Source organism: Macaca fascicularis, chromosome X (assembly GCF_037993035.2).
Source record: "Macaca fascicularis isolate 582-1 chromosome X, T2T-MFA8v1.1".
NCBI lineage: Eukaryota > Metazoa > Chordata > Mammalia > Primates > Cercopithecidae > Macaca > Macaca fascicularis.
The window spans coordinates 103,976,499-103,999,480 of record NC_088395.1 but is presented as its reverse complement, the minus strand read 5'-3'; the positions used below and the strand labels follow the sequence as shown (position 1 = coordinate 103,999,480).

The window sequence follows — 22,982 nt, the reverse complement described above, 5'->3', positions numbered from 1 at the left end:
ACAAATTAGATTATGGCAGATAATTACATAAGTGGAGAAGTTACAGGACATCGAAGCACCAAAGAATCATTTGATTGGAAATAGATAACATAGCTGCTTTATATTAGACATCTTGCCAGGTGTCCTGGTGGTTTTCTAATAAGGATGATGACAGTCACTGCACTAACTGCATGTAAAGATAATACTGTCCAAACTGAGAGTTAATGAAACTCCTGCTTTCAAAGTCCATCAACAAAATAAATGCTGGCAATGAATCCTTATGAAACATAATAATTTGTATAAAATAATAAAGGAGAATAGCCAGTATTTGTTTCTTCAAAGTTGTGGACAAAGCTTTCTTGATCAAAAGAATATATTATTTATATTGTAATCTTTAGGACAAGTACTATGACTTATTCACCATTAGATCTCTAGCATCTAACACAGTTTCTGTCTCAAGGGTAGTTAAACTATATTATTTGAGAAATGTACAAAGGGTCAATGAGAATAAAAGTATTTTTCAGATATAGTATATGCAAGTATACACACAGACACATACATATACACACACACACGTTCTGTACTGTCATACTAAAAAAAGAAATGTTCTTTTAAGAACCCCAACTAGGCCTGTATGTGATAAATTAGTTTTGTAATAATGCCTTGCAAGAAACTGAGAAAGAGCAGTGAGAATTAACAGTAAACATTTAATGATGCTGTGAGCATGGGTTATTCCTAAACGCTGACTAACTCATTTAGAGAATTGTCTAGTTAAAACTCAACTCAATAGTGAGAATAATATTACTGACCACTTGGATTAGTATCGTTATCTCCAAACTCCTTATTCTGGCCAACAAGGACCTACATGATCTGTCCCTACCTTTTTCTCAGTTTTCATCTGATACTAATCTCCCCTTTGTTAACCACACAACCAGCCATATTGGCCTTCTCTTTGTTTCTTGAATACACTAAGTTTATGTCCATTTCCATACAATTTTGAACAAGCTATTCTCTCTGCCTAAAATGCTTTTAACTAGATCTTTACATGTCTGGAATCTTTCTATATTTCAGTCCTCAGCTCAAATGTCACCACGACAAAAAGCCCTCCTAACCTAAAGTGGCTCCCCAGTCACCATCACATAACCTGGTTTTATTTCCTTCCATAGCACTTAGCGCAACATAGCACTGAATCCCAAACCAATGCCCAAGGAAATTTTAGTTCCATGAGAGCAGGCACCTCATCCATCTCATTACTCTCTCAGACTGAAGGCCCAGAACACTGATTGGCACATAGGAAATACTTGACTTTCTTAACTGATTTTCCTGTTTTCAGTCTCTCCCTTTTTAAATTCATTCTGCATGCAATGACTAGATTGGCAGAGCAATCCTACTAAAGTACCACTCCTCACTGGTCATTCAATTCCCCTAGCTTCATACCGAGAGAGGAGTATATTTTGAGTATGTTTCTGTTTTCTATTATTGTCAGCCCTCTCCAGCTTTGAAATTCTTACTCTGTGCTTATTTGACTTGATGAGATATTGGAACAAAAATAATAGTAGACTAACACCTGCAGAAATTAAATGCAGTAACAGGATTAGCATATACTGACAACAGAGAATAAAGTCGTTTCTTTTCTTTCTTTTTTTTTTTTTTTTTGAGACGGAGTCTTCCTCTGTCACCAAGGCTGGAATGCAGTGGCGTGATCTTGGCTCACTGTAAACTCCGCCTCTCAGGTTCAAGCAGTTCTCTGCCTCAGCCTCTCAAGCAGCTGGGATTACAGGTGACTGCCACCACGCCCGGCTAATTTTTGTATTTTTAGTAGAGATGAGGTGATGCAGTTTCACCATCTTGGCCAGGCTGGTATTGAACTCTTGACCTTGTGATCTATCCACCTCAGCCTCCCAAAGCACTGGGATTATAGGCGTGAGCCACTGCGCCCGGCCAAATAAAGTCATTTCTAAGGAGAAGATTGGCCATCCCTGAATTCCTCGAGGGTGAGAAGTTGTGAGGACCAACAGTAATGTAGCCCTTGATGCCACATAACTTTTCTAAAATATATTTGTGCAAAGGCTAATTAACCACTTGAGCAGGTGCCCCAATGGCATCAGAGACATGTGTACATGTGTATGTGTGAGCAAGAAAATGGATAGCCACATTTGCTTCAATATAATGCCCTGAAATATATAGCATGTGTGTGTGTGTGTCTGTGTCTATGTATGAGTATTTCTGTGAGACATATATGTACACAGAATGACTGAAAAGATGAGAAGAGGCATATGTGCATTTATTCACACACAAGGGGCCAAACAATCATCTGTGCCTATAGAGCACCTATGTGACCTTCTTAAAGCAAAAAATAAAATAAAGTTTCAGAAAGATAGAGAAAAAAAGCCTTCTAGGAATATGATACTGCATTATCAGACAAATATCTCTAAAGCAGCTGAGAGGAACTGATGATAATCTAAGATCATTAAGATGTAGCTGAATTACAGTTGGCCAGCCTGGGCAACATGGTGAAACCCCATCTCTACAAAAAATACAAAAATTAGCTGGGCGTGGTAGCAACGTGCCTGTAGTCTCAGCTATTCAGGAGGGTGAGGTGGGATGATCACCTGAGCCCAGGAGGTTGAGGCTGCAGTGAGCTGTGATCATACCATTGCACTCCAGTCAGGGTAACAGAGTGAGTCCCTGTCTCAAATAAATAAATAAACAAACAAACAACAGCTGGAGCTAGACTCAGTGGCTCACGCCTGTAATCCCAGCACTTTGGGAGGCCGAGGTGGGCAGATTACCTGAGTTCAGGAGTTCGAGACCAGCCTGGCCAACATGGTGAAACCCCACCTCTACTAAAAATACAAAAATTAGCCGGGTGTGGTGGCACATGCTTGTAATCCCAGCTACTCAGGAGGCTGAGGCAGGAGAATCGCTTGAGCCCAGGAGGCGGAGGTGGCAGTGAGCCGAGATCATGCCACTGTGCTCACTCCAGCCTGGCTGACAGAGCGAGACTCTGTTTCATAAATAAATAAATAAATAAATAAATAAATAAATAAATAAATAAAAGTTGGAACATTCTATTTACAAAGGCCTATAAGCTATAAGAATATACAGTTATAGCACCTAATAAAATGCTTAGCGCATGGCTGGTGCTCAATATAATAATGCACTTTAGAAGGCTTTTCTTTAAAAATAAATTCTAGCATTCAAATGGTTAATGCTCAAATTTGGGAAATCCTGGTTATCTATAAATGGATATATGCTTACTAGAATTCCAGATAATTGAGATTTCACTGAATACCTGTTCAAAGTGTTTCATAGCCTTTTATTGCACAGGATACTAAAAACATGAAATGAATGGCTTGTGGCAATTATCTGTGATGTAACTGACAACTTAATAGGGACATTTTGATTGATCTGGAAATAGAAAGTCAGCTATGATAGAGGGAAAAAAAAATCTAATGCATGTGCTATCCTAACAAATAGCAAAGTAAAAGAATAGATGCATGATATGAGTCTACATTTTGTCAATAAAATACTTAGAGGGTTCTGAAGTCACTAGCTCCTCTCTGCTCTCTGTGTTCAATGCCTTATATATAATACCTTTTTAATCAATGCACAGAGCCCATTCAAAAGATCCTTCTTCAAACATTTTTGTCACGTGGCTCTCAGGCCAACAGAATTTTCTGGCTTCCTCCTACCACACAAGCTATACCTTTTAAGTTCCCCTATTCCTTCGTTAAAATTCTTCTCATCTTCCAAACTTTTAAATGTTGGAGTATTCCAGACCTGAGTCCCTGGACCTCTCTCTTCTCTGTCTGTTCATGTGTTTTAGGTAACCTTAACCAGTCTAATGGCTTTAAACACAATCTCCATGGTGATGGCTCCTAAATGTCTATCTTTAATGTGTACCCTTATATTCTAGGCTCACATACCTACATCTCCACTTGGATTCCTAATAGGCATCTCAAACTTCCCACCTCTCAAACCAAACTCTTGATTCATCACCCCGACAACCTCCCTTCTTCCTCATCAAGTCATCCTCACCCCTGTAAGTGTCATTATCTCTTTTCAATTCTCTAATGACTTTCTCTTATACAATGTCTTCCATGATTTCACATCAGAACTAGCCTTGCTTCTTCTACATTCTCCCTCACTTGCTGCAATCCAGCCACTGGTCTTGCTTTTCCTGTTATACCTTAAGCATGCTTATACTCATGCTCATTCCTTAAAGCCTCTGCACTAGTTGTTCCCTCTTCATGGAAAGCTCCCTCGGTTACTCATGCAAATCATCTCACTTGATTCAAATATCTGCCTAAATGTTACTCCCTTGGAGGGGTCCTGCCCTGGCCAACTTTAAAAATAAGTGTCACTATCATTCTTTAATGAATTCTTTTACTCACCTTTATTTTCCTTATCACTGTCTGATATCATACTACATTTTTTTTTTTTTTTGACGCTCTACAACACTAGAGTATATGCCAAAGGCCTTTTTTTTTTAAATTTCAGTTTCTCATCACTGAATCTCCACTGGAAAAAAAAAAAACAGGGCTTGGCACATTGTAGACGTCTGATGAATTTTTTTTGATAAATATTTGTTGAATGAATAGATGAATTTGTGACTAGTAGGAATGTCACAATATTATAATATCAATACTGGTGTGATGAATCAGAGAGGAAATTAATTCAACATTTAAGCACTTAATGTTTGAGCAGAACAAGGATGAATGCACTACCTAGCTTTGGCAATATAAGAACTTTTTAGAGCTGAAAGTGATGCTCAAGATCACCTAATACAATCCCTTTGTACATAAATGTACTTATTTACATAACTTGGAATTATTATTTCATTTCTCTGACTTTCTGTGTTCCAGGTTAATTTACTGAAAGTTGAGGCCAGGCATGGTGGCTCACACCTGTAATCACAGCACTTTGGGAGGCCAAGATGGGAGGATTGCTTGAGGTCAGAAGTTAGAGAGCAGCCTGGTCAACATATCAATACCTCATATCTAAAAATAAAAATAAAACAAAAACTAAAAAAGGAAAGTTGATGTTTTTATTTCCTCTAAAGGACATGAGTATTAAAACACCTTATTCCCAATAACATTAAGAGTTAATGCAAAGCAATGACTTACAAAAGCAAACAATGAAGAATCAGTTGTAAGTCCAGAGTTTTGGATAAATATTAGTATTAGTAACTTAAGCACATTTTGGCATTTTAAGCAAACATAAACAATGACGTATAAAATATGTGCAGAAAAACAAATAGGCAAAATGTCCCTTGTGCAGTGTGATTGAGTTAAAACAATTATGGAATTCTTCCCTCAATTAACAAGCCAATAATGTAAATCTCATGACTCTTGGTATTTCACACACATGCACACGCACGTGCACACACACACGCGTGCACACGTAACTAAAATCAAAAGAATTGCCAGGTTTTTATAAACTTATAATTCAAAGATATGCCAGGTTTTCATAAACTAATAATTCAAAGATATGGCCTCGCAATCAAAAACTAGATCTTTTGGTATTTAAAAAGCCATCATTTTAACACCTAAACTGCCTACAGGCAGAAGGGTTTCTTCTATAAGACTAACCCATGGCAGCTGCATTTCATTTTTATTTGAAAAGACTGATCCAGTGTTTTTATAGCTCTCGATTAAGCTGTTTAAATAAAAAAAGTAAATGTTGAAAGAGGAAACCACTGTAGTTAAGCTCTATGTAAACTAGTAATGGGCAAATCTCTGGTGGTTTAAAAGTTCGATTTGGATAAATACCTAAATCTATCCGAACCTCTTAGCTGAAAAATTCCAGCTCCCACAAGGTTCATAGAGCTTTAGGTTTTCCACAGAATCTGACATAGCTTTTCAAAAATATCCATACTCAATTCCTAGCCAATAGTAAAAAAGCAACTTTTGGGGGAGAAAAGTTAACAGTTTTTAAAACATAAAATGTCCTCAGGATTTGGCTCAATTTGAGAGATTTCTAACTCCAACTTTAAAACTCCACTAGGATTGTAAATCCAGTAAGACCATAAACAAGAAACTAATCAAGGTACCAAATTGTGAAACATTTGAAACACCTGTAGATAAACAGGCTGCGGTAAAGATTCCTCTTCACCTTTTCCCCAAATTAATTCTTATTCATCTTTCAGATCTCAGCTCAGGTATTATTCTCTCTGGAGGGCAGTCCTCGTAACTAGGTTGTTGACTGGCAAGGCATTATAAATCTCTTCCTTATCACCTGCCATGGTTGCTTGTGTAGTTGCTGAATGTCTATCTCTTTTAGCAAACTAAACTCTCCTTGACAGTAAGCATTGTATCTTTTTTGTTCACCACTGTGTTCCAAGTATCTGACACAGTGCCTGGCACACAGTGACGAATCAATCAGTGAGTATTTGTGAAATGGATGAATCCTCAACAACATCAAGTAGGTACAAGACTTAATATGTGGCCAGGTGTGGTGGCTCAGGCCTGTAATCCCAGCATTTTGGGAGGCTAAGGCGGGCGATCACCTGAGGTCAGGAGTTCCAGACCAGCCTGGCCAACATGGTGAAACCCCATCTCTACTAAAAATACAAAAATTAGCTGCGAGTGGTGACGGGTGCCTGTAATCCCAGTTATCTGGGAGGCTGAGGCAGGGAGAACTGCTTGAACCCCAGAGGCAGAGGTTGCAGTGAGCTGAGACCACTCCACTGCACTCCAGCCTGGATGACAGAGCGAGACTCCGTCTCAAACAAACAAAAAACAAACAAAAAACACTTAATATGATAATTTTTGCTACAGAACATTTAGGGTTAGACATGAGAAGATAAAAGAGCTTTTCAAGCTTTAAAACACTATATAAATGCAAGTTGCTATAACTGTATTACAAATTCAACTACAGAACAGTTGAATGCATTACTGAAGACAAATATCCATTTGCCCTGTCAGACACACGAGTGCGGGTGCACACACATACCTTTCTAATACTGGAAACAATTCTAACTTTAGTACTTACTTGGATCAGTAGTTGGCAGGTAGCAAGTATCACTCTCAGGCAAATACCATGTGGTGGCTGCAAGCAAGAAGAGGGAACGAGAGTTTCTTGCCTTTCAACAATTTACAACCCACCAAATACTGTTCAAACTCCTTAGACCAATATTCTTAATTATTTAGAACTTGATTTTACCCTCTTTCTTAGTAACAGCTGTCACTACTTCCAGCCAAAGAGTTCTACTTGATGTTTTCACAGATTTTTGATTTTTTCTTTGAGACACAGTCCCATGCTATCACACAGGCTGGATTGCAGTGGCAGGATCTTGGCTCACTGCAACTTCCGTCTCCTGGGTTCCAGTGATTCTCCTGCCTCAGCCTCTTGAGTAGCTGGGACTACAGGCATGTGCCACCATGCCTGGGTAATTTTTGTATTTTTAGTAGAGACGGGTTTTCACCATGTTGACCAGGCTGGTCTCGAACTCCTGACCTCAGGTGATTTGCCTGCCTTGGCCACCCTAAGTGCTGGGATTACAGATGTGAGCCATCACACCCGGCCTACATTTATTATCTTTATTGACCCTGAGTCTCAGTGTCTGGACTGTAACTCTCCATAAAACTTTCCCCCAAATCTTCAGTCAGAAGTGCTCTTCCTTCCACTGCTCTGAACTTCTAAGACAATGTATGTGAACACTCAATACAGACAGAAAACCTCTATTGATATCCTAGGTTTCATTATTTTATAGAATGAAATTACCATCATGTATATGGCATTTATCATACCCGTGTCGTCTTATAATCACTTGGGTATGGTGTTGATTGTTTTCTAATTTACTTGTTTCTGAAATGAAAAGTCCATGTTTTACTCATTTTTGTATACCTCACAGTCTTAATGCTTTGTACACAAGGCAAATTCTGGCATTAAAGAATACCTAAATATATGTGTGGGGAAAGGGAGCTATAATAAAGAGCAGAAGGCAAACCCTGTGTGAATTATGTTCTGATATCTGAAAGTTTAGGCAGATATGTTGGATGACCTAACACATATGTGCCATCATATGGCATCTCAATGCCTATTACAATTAATTATTTTTAATACACTCTGTGAATTTAAGCTATTTAACCCAATAATATGGGGATCACTGACAAAACATAGTAATATAAAAATCCTGGCTGGGCATGATGGCTCATGCCTGTAATCCCAGCACTTTGGGAGGCCGAGGCAGGTGGATCACCTGAGGTCAGGAGTCCGAGACCAGCCTGACCAACATGGAGAAACCCTGTCTCTACTAAAAATACAAAATTAGCTAGGCATGGTAGTGCATGCCTGTAATCCCAGCTACTTGGGAGGCGGAGGCAGGAGAATGGCTTGAACCCAGGAGGTGGAGGTTGCGGTGAGCCGAGATGATGCCATTGTACTACAGCTTGGGCAACAAGAGCAAAACTCCATTAAAAAGAAAAAAATCCTGGTTTTTTTTTTGTTTGTTTGTTTTTGAGACGGAGTCTTGCTCTGTCACCCAGGTTGGAGTGCAGTGGCACAATCTCGGCTCACTGCAAGCTCCGCCTCCAGAGTCCACGCCATTCTCCTGCCTTAGCTTCCCTTGTAGCTGGGACTACAGGCGCTCGCCACCACGCCCGGCTAATTTTTTGTATTTTCAGTAGAGACGGGGGTTTCACTGTGTTAGCCAGAATGGTCTCGATCTCCTGACTTCGTGATCTGTCTGCCTCGGCCTCCCAAAGTGCTGGGATTACAGGCATGAGGCACCACGCCCGGCCAAAAAATCCTGTTTTTAAATGTTCAAAAGTCTCTAATGCCTATGTTGACTGTTCATTTCAAATCTTAAATTCTGAATTCCTCTTTAACCTAATCCTAGAACTTTTCAATTTAGGCAATTTCCTGGAATGCAAAATAGCGTTACACGTTAATCTAATACAGACATAATTAGTGAGGGGTTTGTGCTTGTTTAAATAAGGACATTAAACGAATTTGGTTTTTTTTTTTTTTTTTTTTTTTTTTTTTTGAGATGGAGTCTCGCTCTGTCGCCCAGGCTGGAGTGCAGTGGCCGGATCTCAGCTCACTGCAAGCTCCGCCTCCCGGGTTCACGCCATTCTCCTGCCTCAGCCTCCCGAGTAGCTGGGACTACAGGCGCCCACCACCTCGCCCGGCTATTTTTTTGTATTTTTTTAGTAGAGACGGGGTTTCACCGTGTTAGCCAGGATGGTCTCGATCTCCTGACCTCGTGATCCACCCGTCTCGGCCTCCCAAAGTGCTGGGATTACAGGCTTGAGCCACCGCGCCCGGCCTAAACGAATTTCAAAGTTAACCAGAATCACATTTTGGACGACCTATGAGAAGACATAGCAAAATATTTTGTAACTATGACCTTAAAGTTAAATGTCTGTAAAAGGCAAATCATGCATTATTTCATTCACCAGACATGTTTGAGCCCTACAAAGTGCCAGGCACTGGGAGTAGAAAAGACGATCACTACAAAACCAACATCGTAAACTTGTGCATACAGTGAGCTTACATTTCATTAGGAGTTGAAAGCCACCTCCTCCATGAAGCTGCATGACACCACAATGTCCCCTGCATTGTTAACTCTTAATGCATTTATAACAGTGCCATATACATTTTATTAAACATCATCCTTTTAGCCACAGATTTCTCATATGGATGGACTTAGCTAAATGTTAAGCTCCTTTAGAGCCAAGAGAATACTTTGTACTTCATTTTAATGCTTCAGTTCCATGGCATCTAGCATAGTATTAGGAACTGCAGTAGCTACTTAATTAATATATGCTGGATAGATAAAAACATGGAAATAAACTTATTTGGGAACCTAGAGAAATCGTTGGTATACACAGTTCTTACTTAATTATCCATGTTAAGAGAGATGGTTAATTCAAAATAAAGGATAATATATAAGTTGTTCCCATTTGGCTTCGGAATGCATTTCCATCTTTAACTTTTCATTTGGGTCTCTTGGTTGGAGTGAGAATACATTTCCAACAAAATAATAAAGTTGCAACGTTCATTCCCAATCGTGGCCAAAGCCAGAATGCCGTCTCTCTGGCCAAAAATATTTTGGGAAGATGGTAAGGAATATCGAAAATGTCTATTGCATTTTTAGTCTCCATTATACTCAGCAATTAAATCACATTGTATTGTTTATTGCTATCTTCTGTCAGTTTTACCTCTTTGAATACATTCTTCCTTGAAAACAGGAAACATATCTTAATCTTATTATCAGTTTTTTTGAGGCGGAGCCTTGCTCCGTCTCCCAGGCTAGAGTGCAGCGGCATAATCTCGGCTCACTGCAACCTCCACCTCCGGGGTCAAGCGGTTCTCCTGCCTCAGCCTCCCGAGTAGTTGGGACTACAGGTGCAGGCCACCACGCCTGGCTAATTTTTGTATTTTTAGTAGAGACGGGGGTTTCACCATCTTGGCCAGGCTGGTCTCGAACTCCTGACCTCATGTGATCCACCCACCTTAGCCTCCCAAAGTGCTGGGATTACAGGCATGAGCCACTGCGCCTGGCCCCTTAATCTTGTTTTATAGTGGTCATAGCATATAGAATGTCATCATTCATAGAGTACGCAAGAATTTTCAAACTCTATTGCTCCATCTTCCTCTTTCCTACCAAAGTGAAAAAAGTAAGGAATCAAAGTTTAACACTGAACATCTGGATATTCCTTGAATAATGAGGTGTTAGCATCCTGCTTACTCTACAAGCATTCACTACATTTTGAAAAATGTACCCTTTATTGGTCTACATACAAAAAGCAAAGTTAGCTAGAACTTAAAAATGTTTTAAAAGTTAGATAAAATGAAATTGGAAAAAAGAGACCTTTTTTCTTTCTTTTTTTAACAAATAACATTTTCCTTGGGGGATAGAATTATTTCCTATCTGTACGGTTTAGGGGAGAATGATACATAAATGACAGTTTTAAATGGTTATTCTGCCGGGCGCGGTGGCTCAAGCCTGTAATCCCAGCACTTTGGGAGGCCGAGATGGGCGGATCACGAGGTCAGGAGATTGAGACCATCCTGGCTAACACGGTGAAACCCCGTCTCTACTAAAAAATACAAAAAACTAGCCGGGCGAGGTGGCGGGCGCCTGTAGTCCCAGCTACTCGGGAGGCTGAGGCAGGAGAATGGCCTAAACCCGGGAGGCGGAGCTTGCAGTGAGCTGAGATCCGGCCACTGCACTCCAGCCTGGGCGACAGAGCGAGACTCCGTCTCAAAAAAATAAAAATAAATAAATAAATAAATAAATAAATAAATAAATGGTTATTCTGTTTTACAAAGCATTTTCCATTTTGCAAAGCATGTTAAAAGTCACTCTATTCTACCTAATTTTAATAACAATTTATGTGAAGTAGGCAAGCCAAGTATTATTTTTTCAATTTTATGACTGGGTAAACAGTCTTTCCTAAGATCACAAATATCACGGCCAGAGCTTAACTCAATGGATACCCAGTCCAAATATCTTTTCATTCACATGGATTAAGTAAAATACTTGGCATCTGAAAGAACATTAAAGTTTGAAAGTACTTTTATATATAGGTTCTGAGTCAGGCCTATGATAAAGGCATCTAGAGATCAGTAATTGAACAGACTTGCTGTGCACAAATTTGATAATGTCTTAGCAGATATGAAAAGCCACTTACTAGATATTTGCTTTTGATAAGGTAAAGAGGGTTGTTACCGTTACCTGTCAGAACCATTGTCAACTCAGTTACTCATGCCCTTTGTCTCCTCAGCCAACATCAGTTTGTGACTAGGTCCTATTCTTCTCACTGATGATTTCTGCAAAGCTTGTCTATAATGCCTTTTTAAATTTTTCATTGATTTTTCCATTCTTGCCATTAGTGAATCCCTTAGCCTTAAATAAGTAGCTGAGATATGATCCTCTCAAATTGATTACAGTTCTATAAATATAGGTCTTACTAGGTATATATAGTATATATGCAATCCTATTATCAAAATTCAATTAGATAATTTTCAGTAATGTCATATATTTTTTCCATTCCTCACTTCATTAATTAATTCAGACAATGTACTACATTATTATCCTATCTTACATTTGCAACATAAAAGAGAGCATGATTACATGATTATTAAACAATGATTTCATATACTTTCTTGTAATTTTTTTTTTAGTCTTCATCTCGTAAAGCAATTTAAAACCAGAAGAAAGGCCAGGTGTGGTGGCTCATGCCTGTAATCCCAACACTTTGGGAGGCTGAGGCGGGAGGATCGAGACCAGCCTGGCTAATATGGTGAAACCCCATCTCTACTAAAAATACAAAAATTAGCCAGGCATGGTGGCACGTGCCTGTAGTCCCAGCTACTCGGGAGGCTGAGGCAGGAGAATCACTTGAACCCTGGAGGCAGAGGTTGCAGTGAGCCGACATGGCACCACTGCACTCCAGCCTGGGTGACAGAACGAATGTCCATCTCAAATAAACAAACAAACAAATAAAACAGAAGAAAAGAACAGGGAATATTGAATGAAAAGCCAAGTTTACTTGCCTTAATTTTCATAAGCTATATGTGAAACACATCCTAACTAAAAATAAGTAAACAGACTTTTATTATACAAAAAGATACTGATATATTTTTCTGCATCATGAAAACAGTACATGATTGAGATTTTGCACCAGAGTAGATTACTTGAGGAATTATACTAACATCACTATTATTACCTACATGTAAACTATGTATGCTTAACATACCACGTGTGGCCTTCATAATTGAGAAGTTTTACCAGATTTTAAACAAAAGCAAAGAAAACAAATTCACAGATTCATTGGTATGATATCCAATTTATAATCTTATAAAGAGCAAAATGGCTTTATATCTATGAATAGACATGTGCATATGCTACATGTTCTTTATGTGCATATGCACACAAAAAACCATATTCATATTGGGTAATTTATTCTTTCAAGCTTCTTTTTTGTATTATTTCTACTCAATATGAATAAATCCTATAGAAAGGTTTTTACATCTTTTAAAACTTAGCTTCTGGTAAGAGCGATTAGAATTTGTCAGGCTGAGGGTACATTAACTCTTTCAGACAAATTAAGTTCCGTTTTATGTTCTGAAAAAGATGATTTCCCGGATGAGTCTCTTGTGGCCTGAAAGGGTTTATGCATCCTTTAACTGAGCAATATATTCTCTTCTCACCATTAGCATCATGCACCAAATGTCTATCAATTCCCTGAACAAAGTTTGAAAAATGTAGCTCATAGTCTATGTAATTTCAGGCTGAATTTCAAGCAAGCAAAACTCTTCAAAGAGAAAATTTTTGTGCTAACAGACCCTTAAAAATATGCTCCATTCAGACAGGGTCTTAGAATTTGTTAAGACATCTAAATTCTTAGATTTCTATCTTAGAATTTGTTAAGACATAATTTTCAATAGCTGCATTTTAAATCAAGACATGATAAAAGAATAACATTTGAAACATGTTAGACTCCTTTCTTCTGTTAAACTGAGGCTACGCCAGAAAAACAAGCTAATGTTCTGTTTAATGGCCATAATGTTAAGTTGTATATTAATTATTATATAATAAACTCTAACCTATTTAAATAAACATTTATTAAGCACTTGACTTTCTATAAAGCATTGTTATAGGCTTGTTGTAAAGTACTCAAAATATGAACCAGAATCTGTATCAGAAAAGAGTACATAAACCAGTATGCACAACAGGTATGTACATGAACAGAGTATAGACAAACCAGCAAGTACAATAATCAAAGTATTAAAATGTTATAAAAATACAGGGAACAGGGAAATTAATTTTGATTGCTATGATTAGGGAAGGCTTTCTGGAGGAGATGGTGTAAGTGAGCAGCTAATTTTTTTTGTTGTTGTTGAGACGGAGTCTCACTCTGTCACCCAGGCTGGAGTGCAGTGGCACGATCTCGGCTCACTGCAAGCTCCGCCTCCCGGGTTCACGCCATTCTCCTGCCTCAGCCTCCTGAGTAGCTGGGACTACAAGTGCCTGCCACCACGTGCGGCTAATTTTGTTTTGTATATTTTAGTAGAGACGGGGTTTCACGGTGTTAGCCAGGATGGCCTCGATCTCCTGACCTCGTGATCCACCTGCCTCGGCCTCCCAAAGTGCTGGGATTACAGGCATAAGCCACCGCGCCTGGCCTGTGAGCAGCTAATTTTTAAATCAGTTTACAATCCTTTCAAAAAGAACATTTTTTTTTCCCATTTGAGAGGGATTGAAAAGGAAGCAAAAAAAGTTTCACAGGGAACAAATGTAGAAGTTATCTCAGATTTTCAAACAGGTCTAACCTCGGAGGCAGCACAATACCGGTTAGAAGCACAAGGTTTAATGTCAGAAAGACCAAAATTGGAATTCTGACCCTCATGAACCACACATATTACCTATGTGATCTCCTGCACATGGTTGAACCTCTATAGCCTCAATTTTCTCACATTTAAAATAAAGTTAAGGCTGGGCGCAGTGGCTCACGCCTGTAATCCCAGCACTTTGGGAGGCCGCAGCAGGTGGATCACAAGGTCAGGAGTTCGAGACCAGCTTGGCCAATACGGTGAAACCCCGTCTCTACTAAAAATACAAATACAAAAATTAGTCAGGTGTGATGTGCACCTGTAGTCCCAGCTACTTGGGAGGCTGAGGTAGGAGAATCGCTTCAACCTGGGATTGAGACACTGCATTCCAGCCTGGGCGATAGAGTGAGATTCCATCTCAAAAATAAAATAAAATAAAATAAAATAGGCCGGGCACGGTGGCTCACACCTGTAATCCCAGCACTTTGGGAGGCTGAAACAGGAGGATCACAAGGTCAGGAGATCGAGACCATCCTGGCTAACATGGTGAAACCCTGTCTCTACTAAAAATACAACAAAAAAATTAGCCAGGTGTGGTGGTGGGCACCTGTAGTCCCAGCTACTCGGGAGGCTGAGGCAGGAGGATGGCGTGAACCCGGGAGGTGGAGCTTGCAGTGAATGGAGATTGTGCCACTGCTCTCCAGCCTGGGCGATAAAAGCAAGACTCCGTCTCAAAAATAAATAAATAAATAAAATAAAACAAAGTAATACTACCAACCTCATAGTATTTCTTTGGAGGTCACTTAGGAAAATATATAGAGAGATATATAGATATAGATATTCCTAGCATAATGGCTGGCATATGACATTCACTAAACAGTGACAAAGACTCTCTCTTGAACCAAATTTTAGTCAGGTTCCTCTGAGTACTTTTTTTTTTGAGACAGAGTTTCGCTCTTGTTGCCCAGGCTGGAGTGCAATGGTGTGATCTCAGCTCACTGCAACCTCCGCCTCCTTGGTTCAAGTGATTCTCCTAGCTCAGTCTCTCGAGTAGCTGGGATTACAGATGCCTGCCACCACACCTGGCTAATTTTCATATTTTTAGTAGAGATGGGGTTTCAACATGTTGGCTAGGATGGTCTCGAACTCCTGACCTCAGGTGATTCACCCACCTTGGCCTCCCAAAGTGCTAGGATTACAGGTGTGAGCCACTGTGCCCAGCCTTGAGTCCTCTTTTTGACTAGGCCTCATTCTTAGGCCCCGTCCTTGTCCCTGACAGTCCAGTTTTAGCAAGAATCCTACTGGGTCAGTTTAGCAAAAATCCTCCACCCTTCATATACGGTCAAATTCCTCATCTTCCACCCCTCATATCTTATTACCCTTGCCTGCCTTCAGCAAGAATCCTATCAAGTTGGTTTAGGGGGAATCCCCTTATCTTTGATATCTACTTCTAGTAATGTTCCACTGCCTGACTCCCACCCTGCTTCTTGGCTATAAACCCCCACTTGCCTTTGTCGTATCAGAATGCAGCCTCATTGTATAGTAAGGTCTCTCTCCTATTGCAATAGTTCCTGAATGAAATTTGCCTTTACCACTTTAACTTCTTTCTGGCTCTAATTTTCTTTCATAAAAGTTTATTACTATTATTACTATTTTATTATTATTATTTATTTATTTATTTTGAGACGGAGTCTTACTCTGTTGCCCAGGTTGGAGCGCAATGGTGCAATCTCAGCTCACCGCAACCTCTGCTGCCCGGGTTCAAGTGATTCTCCTGCCTCAGCCTCCTGAGTAGCTGGGATTACAGGCATGCACCACCATGCCCAGCTAATTGTTTTTTGTAGTTTTAGTAGAGACGGGGTTTGACCATGTTGGCCAGGCTGGTCTTGAACTCCTGACCTAGTGATCCACCCGCCTCGGCCTCCCAAAGTGCTGGAATTACAGGCGTGAGCCACTGTGCCTGGCCTATTTTATTATTATCATAAATGATTATACTTTCTATTTAAATTCAATTGAACTAAAAATTCCATTGACCAGTACCATTGTCAAGAGAGTATATTTCAAAGAATGCTAAGAATCTTTCTTTTTTAAAAAGCACTCTTTTTCCCTTGTTTTTTTTGTTTTTTGTTTTTTCGGGGATTTGCTCTTTTTGCCGCCCAGGCTGGAGTGCAATGATGCAATCTCAGCTCATTGCAACCTCCACCTGCCAGGTTCAAGTGATTCTCCTGCCTTAGCCTCCTGAGTAGCTGGGATTATAGGCTTGTGCCACCACGCCTGGCTAATTTTGTTTTTTTAGTACAGATAGGGTTTTACCATGTTGGCCAGGCTGGTCTTGAACTCCTTACCTCAGGTGATCCACCCGCCTCAGCCTCCCAAAGTGCTGAGATTACAGGTGTAAGCCACTGCACCTGGTCCCCCTTTCTAAAACAATTTGCTTCTCAATGTATGCATTATCTGTATTACTGACCATGCCCCCTTTTAAATCCTGTACCCTCCTCTTTCTGAACAGTCTCATAAAAATATGTTTGCTTTGAACTTCCTAATTTTCTGCATTTGAGAGGAACAGGCAGTGAGGGTAAGGAGAGAGTCAGAGGTGAAGAACTTCCCCCCTCCAGCCTACTCTGAAGTTCTCAATTTTTCTTTAGGCGCCAGAAAATGACCTGAATTACTACATTCATTAAAAACGAAACAAAACAAAACAAAACAAACAGCTTTGCTCTTGAGGGTCATTTTTACTTTCATTTTTGTTTGGTCAATTTTATATGACACTTGCTTTACAAAGTGTGGATTATCATCTTCCTGAAACCTGTTACTGGCATGTTCTCAAAGGTGATCAATGTCACTGGTGGTTCTGTGAGTTTTTTCATCTACTTAAAAATTATTCTCTTAATAAATAAAGGTGGAATACAATTAACATAATGGCAGTGCAGTGAAGACCCCAAATCTGTTTTGAATTATCTGGAAAGGATAATGTGCCTCCTCAGTAACTTGATTTGTAACCACTTCAAATGACTTCCCTGATACTGTGAGGAAATCCCAGGTGTTGATAGTTAGTTGACAGGGTGTTAATGTCATTAACATTCTGTCAGCTCTTCTTGTCAATGTGTTAATGGTGCCCCTGCTGCTCAGTCACTCTCTGTCCTCCGGTTGGGGAAATGATTTAGCCAGCAGTCAATCAAAAAGCTAAGCTGATTTTGGGCAACAGAAAGCCCTACCATTGACAAAATCTCTGCGAGTAAATGTGGTAAGGAATTTGTCAACTGGATATAAACAGTAAGGTCAACACTGTGGTTGATGTGCTTTTTTAGATAGTTTAAGATGTTAAGAATGGACCACAACACATATTTAAAAGTCTAAGAAGCCCTCTTTTAAGAATGGGTTTCTTTTCGGACAGAAAAAGCAAGGATTAATAAGTAAAAATGATGCTTTGACTTCTTAAAAAAAGTAAAGTGTTGGGGTTCAGAGCACAATATCTGGAAGTATGCTACCTTGGCATGCTGAATACTTTGAGCTGAAGGATACCAGGAGGACCACAGAAGCAAGAAGGTGTCTCTGAACTTATCCCTCCCTCCTTCCTACCTTCCTTTGCCTCCTGAAGCAAGTCAAAGAAACTAGAATTCCTCTCCCTTGAAACAAGCCATAAAACCTAGGAAGATCACTTTTTAAGTTCTTCCATTCTCCACCAAAGACTTTCACATAGGCTGGGTGCAGTGACTCGTGCCTGTAATCCCAGCACTTTGGGAGGCTGAGGCGGGCTGATCACCTGAGGTCAGGAGTTTGAGACCAGCCTGGCTAACACGGTGAAACCCCTTCTCTACTAAAAATACAAAATTAGCTGGGCGTGGTGGCATGTGCCTGTATTCCCAGCTACTCGGGAGGCTGAGGCAGGAGAATCGCTTGAACCCTGAAGGTGGAGGTTGTAGTGAGCCAGGATCACGCCACTGTACTCTAGCCTGGGTTACAGAGTGAGACTCCATCTCCAAAAAAAAAAAACAAGACCTTCACATGACAGGCGTCTTTTCCCCATACCTGGGGGAAGACTGTCATATAGAGATACAGAAAATAATCTGAACCAGTCTTGATGGGTTCCCTCCAGCTTATTACCATTAGATCATATCCTTTTATCCACCAGTCATACTAAGGGAGGAGACCATCCCTCATATTGTCTTATGCCCACTTTCTACCTCCAAAGAAAGAAAAAGTAAAAACTAAAAGGCAGAAATGAAATCCACAAGCAGACAGCTCGGAGCCACACCCTGGTACTGGTAGTTAAAGATCGACCCCTGACCTAATCAGTTATGTTATCTATAGATTACAGGCATTGAATAGAAAAGCACTGTGAAAATCCCTATCCTGTTTTGTTCTGATCTAATTACCGGTGCATGCAGCCCCCAGTCACGTACCCCCGCTTGCTCAATTGATCATGACCGCCTCACGTGTACCCCCTTAGAGTTGTGAGCCCTTAAAAGGGACAGGAAGTACTCACTCGAGAGCTGGGCTCTTGAGACAGGAGTCTTGCCGATGCCCCCAGCCAAATAAACCCCTTCCTTCTTTAACTCAGTGTCTGAGGAGTTTTGTCTACCGCTCGTCCTGCCACAATACTTCTGCACAACTGCCCATAAAATACATGGTTTTTCCTTGTTTCTTTGAGTCTTCATTTATGGAGGTTTCTGTGTCACATAAAACTCACATTAAATAAATTTGTATGCTTTGCTCTTGTTAATATTGTATTATAGGGTGTCAGCCATGAACCTTAGAATGGGTCAAGAAACATTGATTTTTCTCTCCCATACCATCTAATTTTTTCTGAGTCAGAACAAGCAACCAATTTTGGGTAGAGAAAGGAAGAAAGAGGTGATGAGTTTCCTTCTAAAGCCATTGGCCCCAGCAGGCTAGAAATAGCCTTGGAAAGGTTTTTGTTTGTTTGTTTGTTTTTGTTTTTTGCCCATTTTTTTCTGACATTTACTTGTGGAGCTGTGGATCTCTCCTAAAACTGATTATACTTTACAGCATGCTCTATAAAGGTGATTCAATGATACTCACATTTGTGAGATTTATATGAAGAAAAGTTTTATAACTATAAGCACAGCCTAACACTGTTTGACAGTATCATTTTGAAGTGCTAAGTAAAAGCAAGGGCTTGGACTAGATGATCTTCATTGTCTCTAGCTATAATACTGTGTGATTCAACACACATTTACTGAGTGCCTACATTGTGCTAGGTGGTAGGCATTGTGGGGGGCATATAGTAATTAACAAACCATACATAATCTCTCCCATGGGGACAGCAAGACAGAGAACATACACATGTCAGACTGTCAGCAGCCTGAGGTCAAGTTTTCTATCATCTTGTGTACTGTTCAATTTTCATGCCTGGCAATGTCTAGCATATTGTAAGTGTTCAATCAAAATTGGGAAAGAATAAGGGTAAATATAGGGTGCTCCAGGACATAGACTGACTTGGAGATTTGAAGATTCAACCTGCATATTCGGTTGCCCTGAAGCCATCATGCCATTGCTGCTAACTATAGAACTGTTGCTATTCTGAAGTCCAAAGGCATATGAGTGCTTTTCAGCTTGTGAACTCAGTCCTCATAGAGAGATTACTGTTTAAGTAGCTAAAGTTACTTTCCATGGAAACTACTCCCATACTTGTGCCCCTAATTATTCAATTTAAAGGGTCAGTGACTTGAAGCAATGCAATGTATTGGCACTGGATGGAAACATTGGAAAGATCATCGAGTACAAAGGATCCTATACTAGAAACGGAATCACGGTTCTATTTTTAAAACAGGATCAAGTATCTCACAAATATCTTTCTCTTTTAGCATTGCCAGGAGGGTAAAAAATATATATATTAGGTAGGCACCAGAACTCATATACATACATATAATGATTATGCATTTTGTTTGTCCCTTTCTAGAAGACAGAAACTCTCAATGGGTGACCAAGAAGTCTTTCAAAGGAAGAATAACTTGAACCACAGTTTTATCATTATAATCCATTAATTCATAGTTTTTAACCAACCCAAGTCAATATTCAAATTTTTTCTCTGAAATAAATTGCTGTGTACTTTATTTTGTTTCTTTAAAGAATATGATATGCAAAGTAACAGCCCCATACATTTTAATACAGTTTTCAATCCCCTTGTGCACAAACAGTCACACTTTAGTGCCACTTAAATGAAGAATAACCATTCATCTGTAACATACAGATACAGAAGGCTCTGGATTTTCATTTTAAAGTGCTTAATTACCTGCATAAAGAGAGAAATAAAATAAGGAGTCCAGGCCAAGTTCACGAGGGTTTGAAATTACTTTTCTTTTTCTAAATGAGCAACAAAGACTCAATGTTGCAAGCTGTTGTGTGGCTATAAGCCAACAGTAGAAGAAAATGTTCAAAAGAAAAAGGGGATCAGGAATTAAATTCAAATATAAGGCAAGAACCAAAATCGAAAGGTGAAAAAGGAGGTGGTGTTTCCAGGCACAGGACAATATAACATATGTGAAAAAAAAAACGTAATCAGCAATAAAGTGAAACCTTCATATTAAGTATTCCAACGTGGCCAGTAATGCAACTAAGGTTATTTTTGTGGATTCCCTGCCTCCAATCACTCACAAACTTATGTTGCCAATATTTGTATTCATGAAGGTACTCAGAATCACTAAAGGACCACACAAAACACAGTATTCATTAATGAACCAAAACACTGAGAGTTAAAATTTTTTTTTACATAAATCTAAATTGCCATTCTTAAGTAATTCAAGTTCAGCACTGTGACTTCCAAGTTGGGCAAAAAGTAAAGCATATCAGAAAAGAAAAAGGCTTTAACCTTGAAACAAGGTGACTGCCAAATAGCTGTTGAAGGAATTTACTTATTATCAGATAAAGAATTTACAGTATTTATTCCCTCTAGAGATATAAAATGGTGAATGAATCTGCAGTTCAAGATATTTATTTAAACCCAGAGGAGGAGGATATGGCTTTAAGTTTTGAAAACTAAAATAGAAAATTATAAAAAAATCAGTTCTAATGTAGTTTATCTTTAGATACCAGATTTAACATTAAACAACTCAAGCTAAATGCTCTTTCTCAAGTTTTCCTTTTATACATTTTTATGATTTATATGAATATACTGCTATAAACTAGAAGTTTCAAAAAATATTTATTTAACAAGAAATGCTTAATGTTATACAGATATCTACTATAATTTATGTAAATATATCATCTACTGATCAATTCGTCTATCCATCCAACCGTGTATCCATTTATTCTTCAGTCCTTTCAGTCTAGTGATATTAGTTACCCTCTTATTGTCCTTGAAAATGCACACATGCCCTCAGAAAATGTATACACACACACAAAAAAACCTTCTGTTGATCATTTACTTTAAACATTTGGTTATATAAGAATATTCTGTTTTGTTTTGTTTAGGCTTCATCAAGCCTCTTAAGACTTACCTTGCATATCCTGTGGGCTTTCAAATGGAATTCTTCTTTGAGAAATAGCATTTAAAAAAAATCTAATTGTTCCCTTGCCTACTGGTTGAAAACATCATGAAACAAAATTTATGCTACTAATAGAAAAACAGCATATACACAAATTCATCCGGATGGTGTGAAAAGACTACTAAATCTAGAACTAACCACACAGTTAGTAGACAGACAGACATAAAGACAAAAAAACTAGACAAAATGCTTAAATAAATAAAGGATATGGTCATCTTTTCCACAAACTTATCGTGTTGATTTTCTGCTTGGGGGAATTTCTTGATGTCACGTTCCAGATGAACAATTTGTTGTTCCATTGATGCAAGGTTGCTCTTGAGAATTTGAGCTGAAACTAAACAACAAAGTGCAAAGGATTTAGAATATTTTACCAGGTGTTCCACAAAACATCTAAAAGGAGATATTATCAGTTAAAGTCTTTTTTTAAAAAAATGTGGGAAATAGTTCCATGAAGTCAACTCACATTTTTCTGAATTACTGCTCATAAAAATTCTACTCTCCATGAAATAAATGAAAATGTGTAATATAATATACCAAATCATCATGTTTAATATGGGAATGTCACCATTTTACTCAGCCATTAGTTCAAATGAATCCATTTCAATTTAAATTTATTGATGGAATTCCTAATATTTCATTCTTTAAAATCTAATTTGAAGATTAAAGAAAAACTAAGGTTCAAAGACATGTTATTAATGCATGTTCTTAGCTCTATAAATGATTTAAGGTTAAATTATATAAAAGGATCAAATATTTTTCTTTTGTAGAAATATCCTGATTTTTATAAACCAATATCTATGGTAAAAGTTCCCATCTCTAGTACTTTTCAAAGAGAAGTGAAAAATAACTGTTGATACAGAAAGATGATTTAGAGCAAACCCCAGCAAACACAAATGAACGTACATACCCACAAAGATTCAGCCTACCCTCAAACACTATCATTATTTGCTGTAATTACCCCTAACATTCTCTGCACCTTCCTTTTTCTCTCACTGACAAGTAATAATTTTAAGTATTGTATTCAAACTGCTCCTAAATACAAGCACATTTTTCAGATCTGTCAGGAGACTGTCTTTTTACCGGGTAATTTTTTTTTTTAACTTGCAACTATTTTATAGATACTCTATTGCTGCATAACTGCCAATTATGTATGAAAACACTTCTATCAATATCAACAGCATTTGGCAAGATTCTGGTTGCAAAGAT

At 38.8% G+C, this 22,982-nt stretch overlaps 1 protein-coding gene across 5 annotated transcripts in view; it reads right to left on the bottom strand.

Annotated features, from left to right (window-relative positions):
- Window positions 1–22,982, bottom strand: part of DIAPH2 (diaphanous related formin 2) — a 919,127-nt gene that overhangs the window by 328,080 nt on the left and 568,065 nt on the right. For all 5 annotated transcript variants that reach the window (XM_065538079.1, XM_065538080.1, XM_065538081.1 and 2 more), the window contains one exon: window positions 21,987–22,110. In XM_065538079.1, coding sequence (XP_065394151.1) covers window positions 21,987–22,110 — 124 coding nt within the window. The remainder of the gene's footprint in view (window positions 1–21,986; window positions 22,111–22,982) is intronic.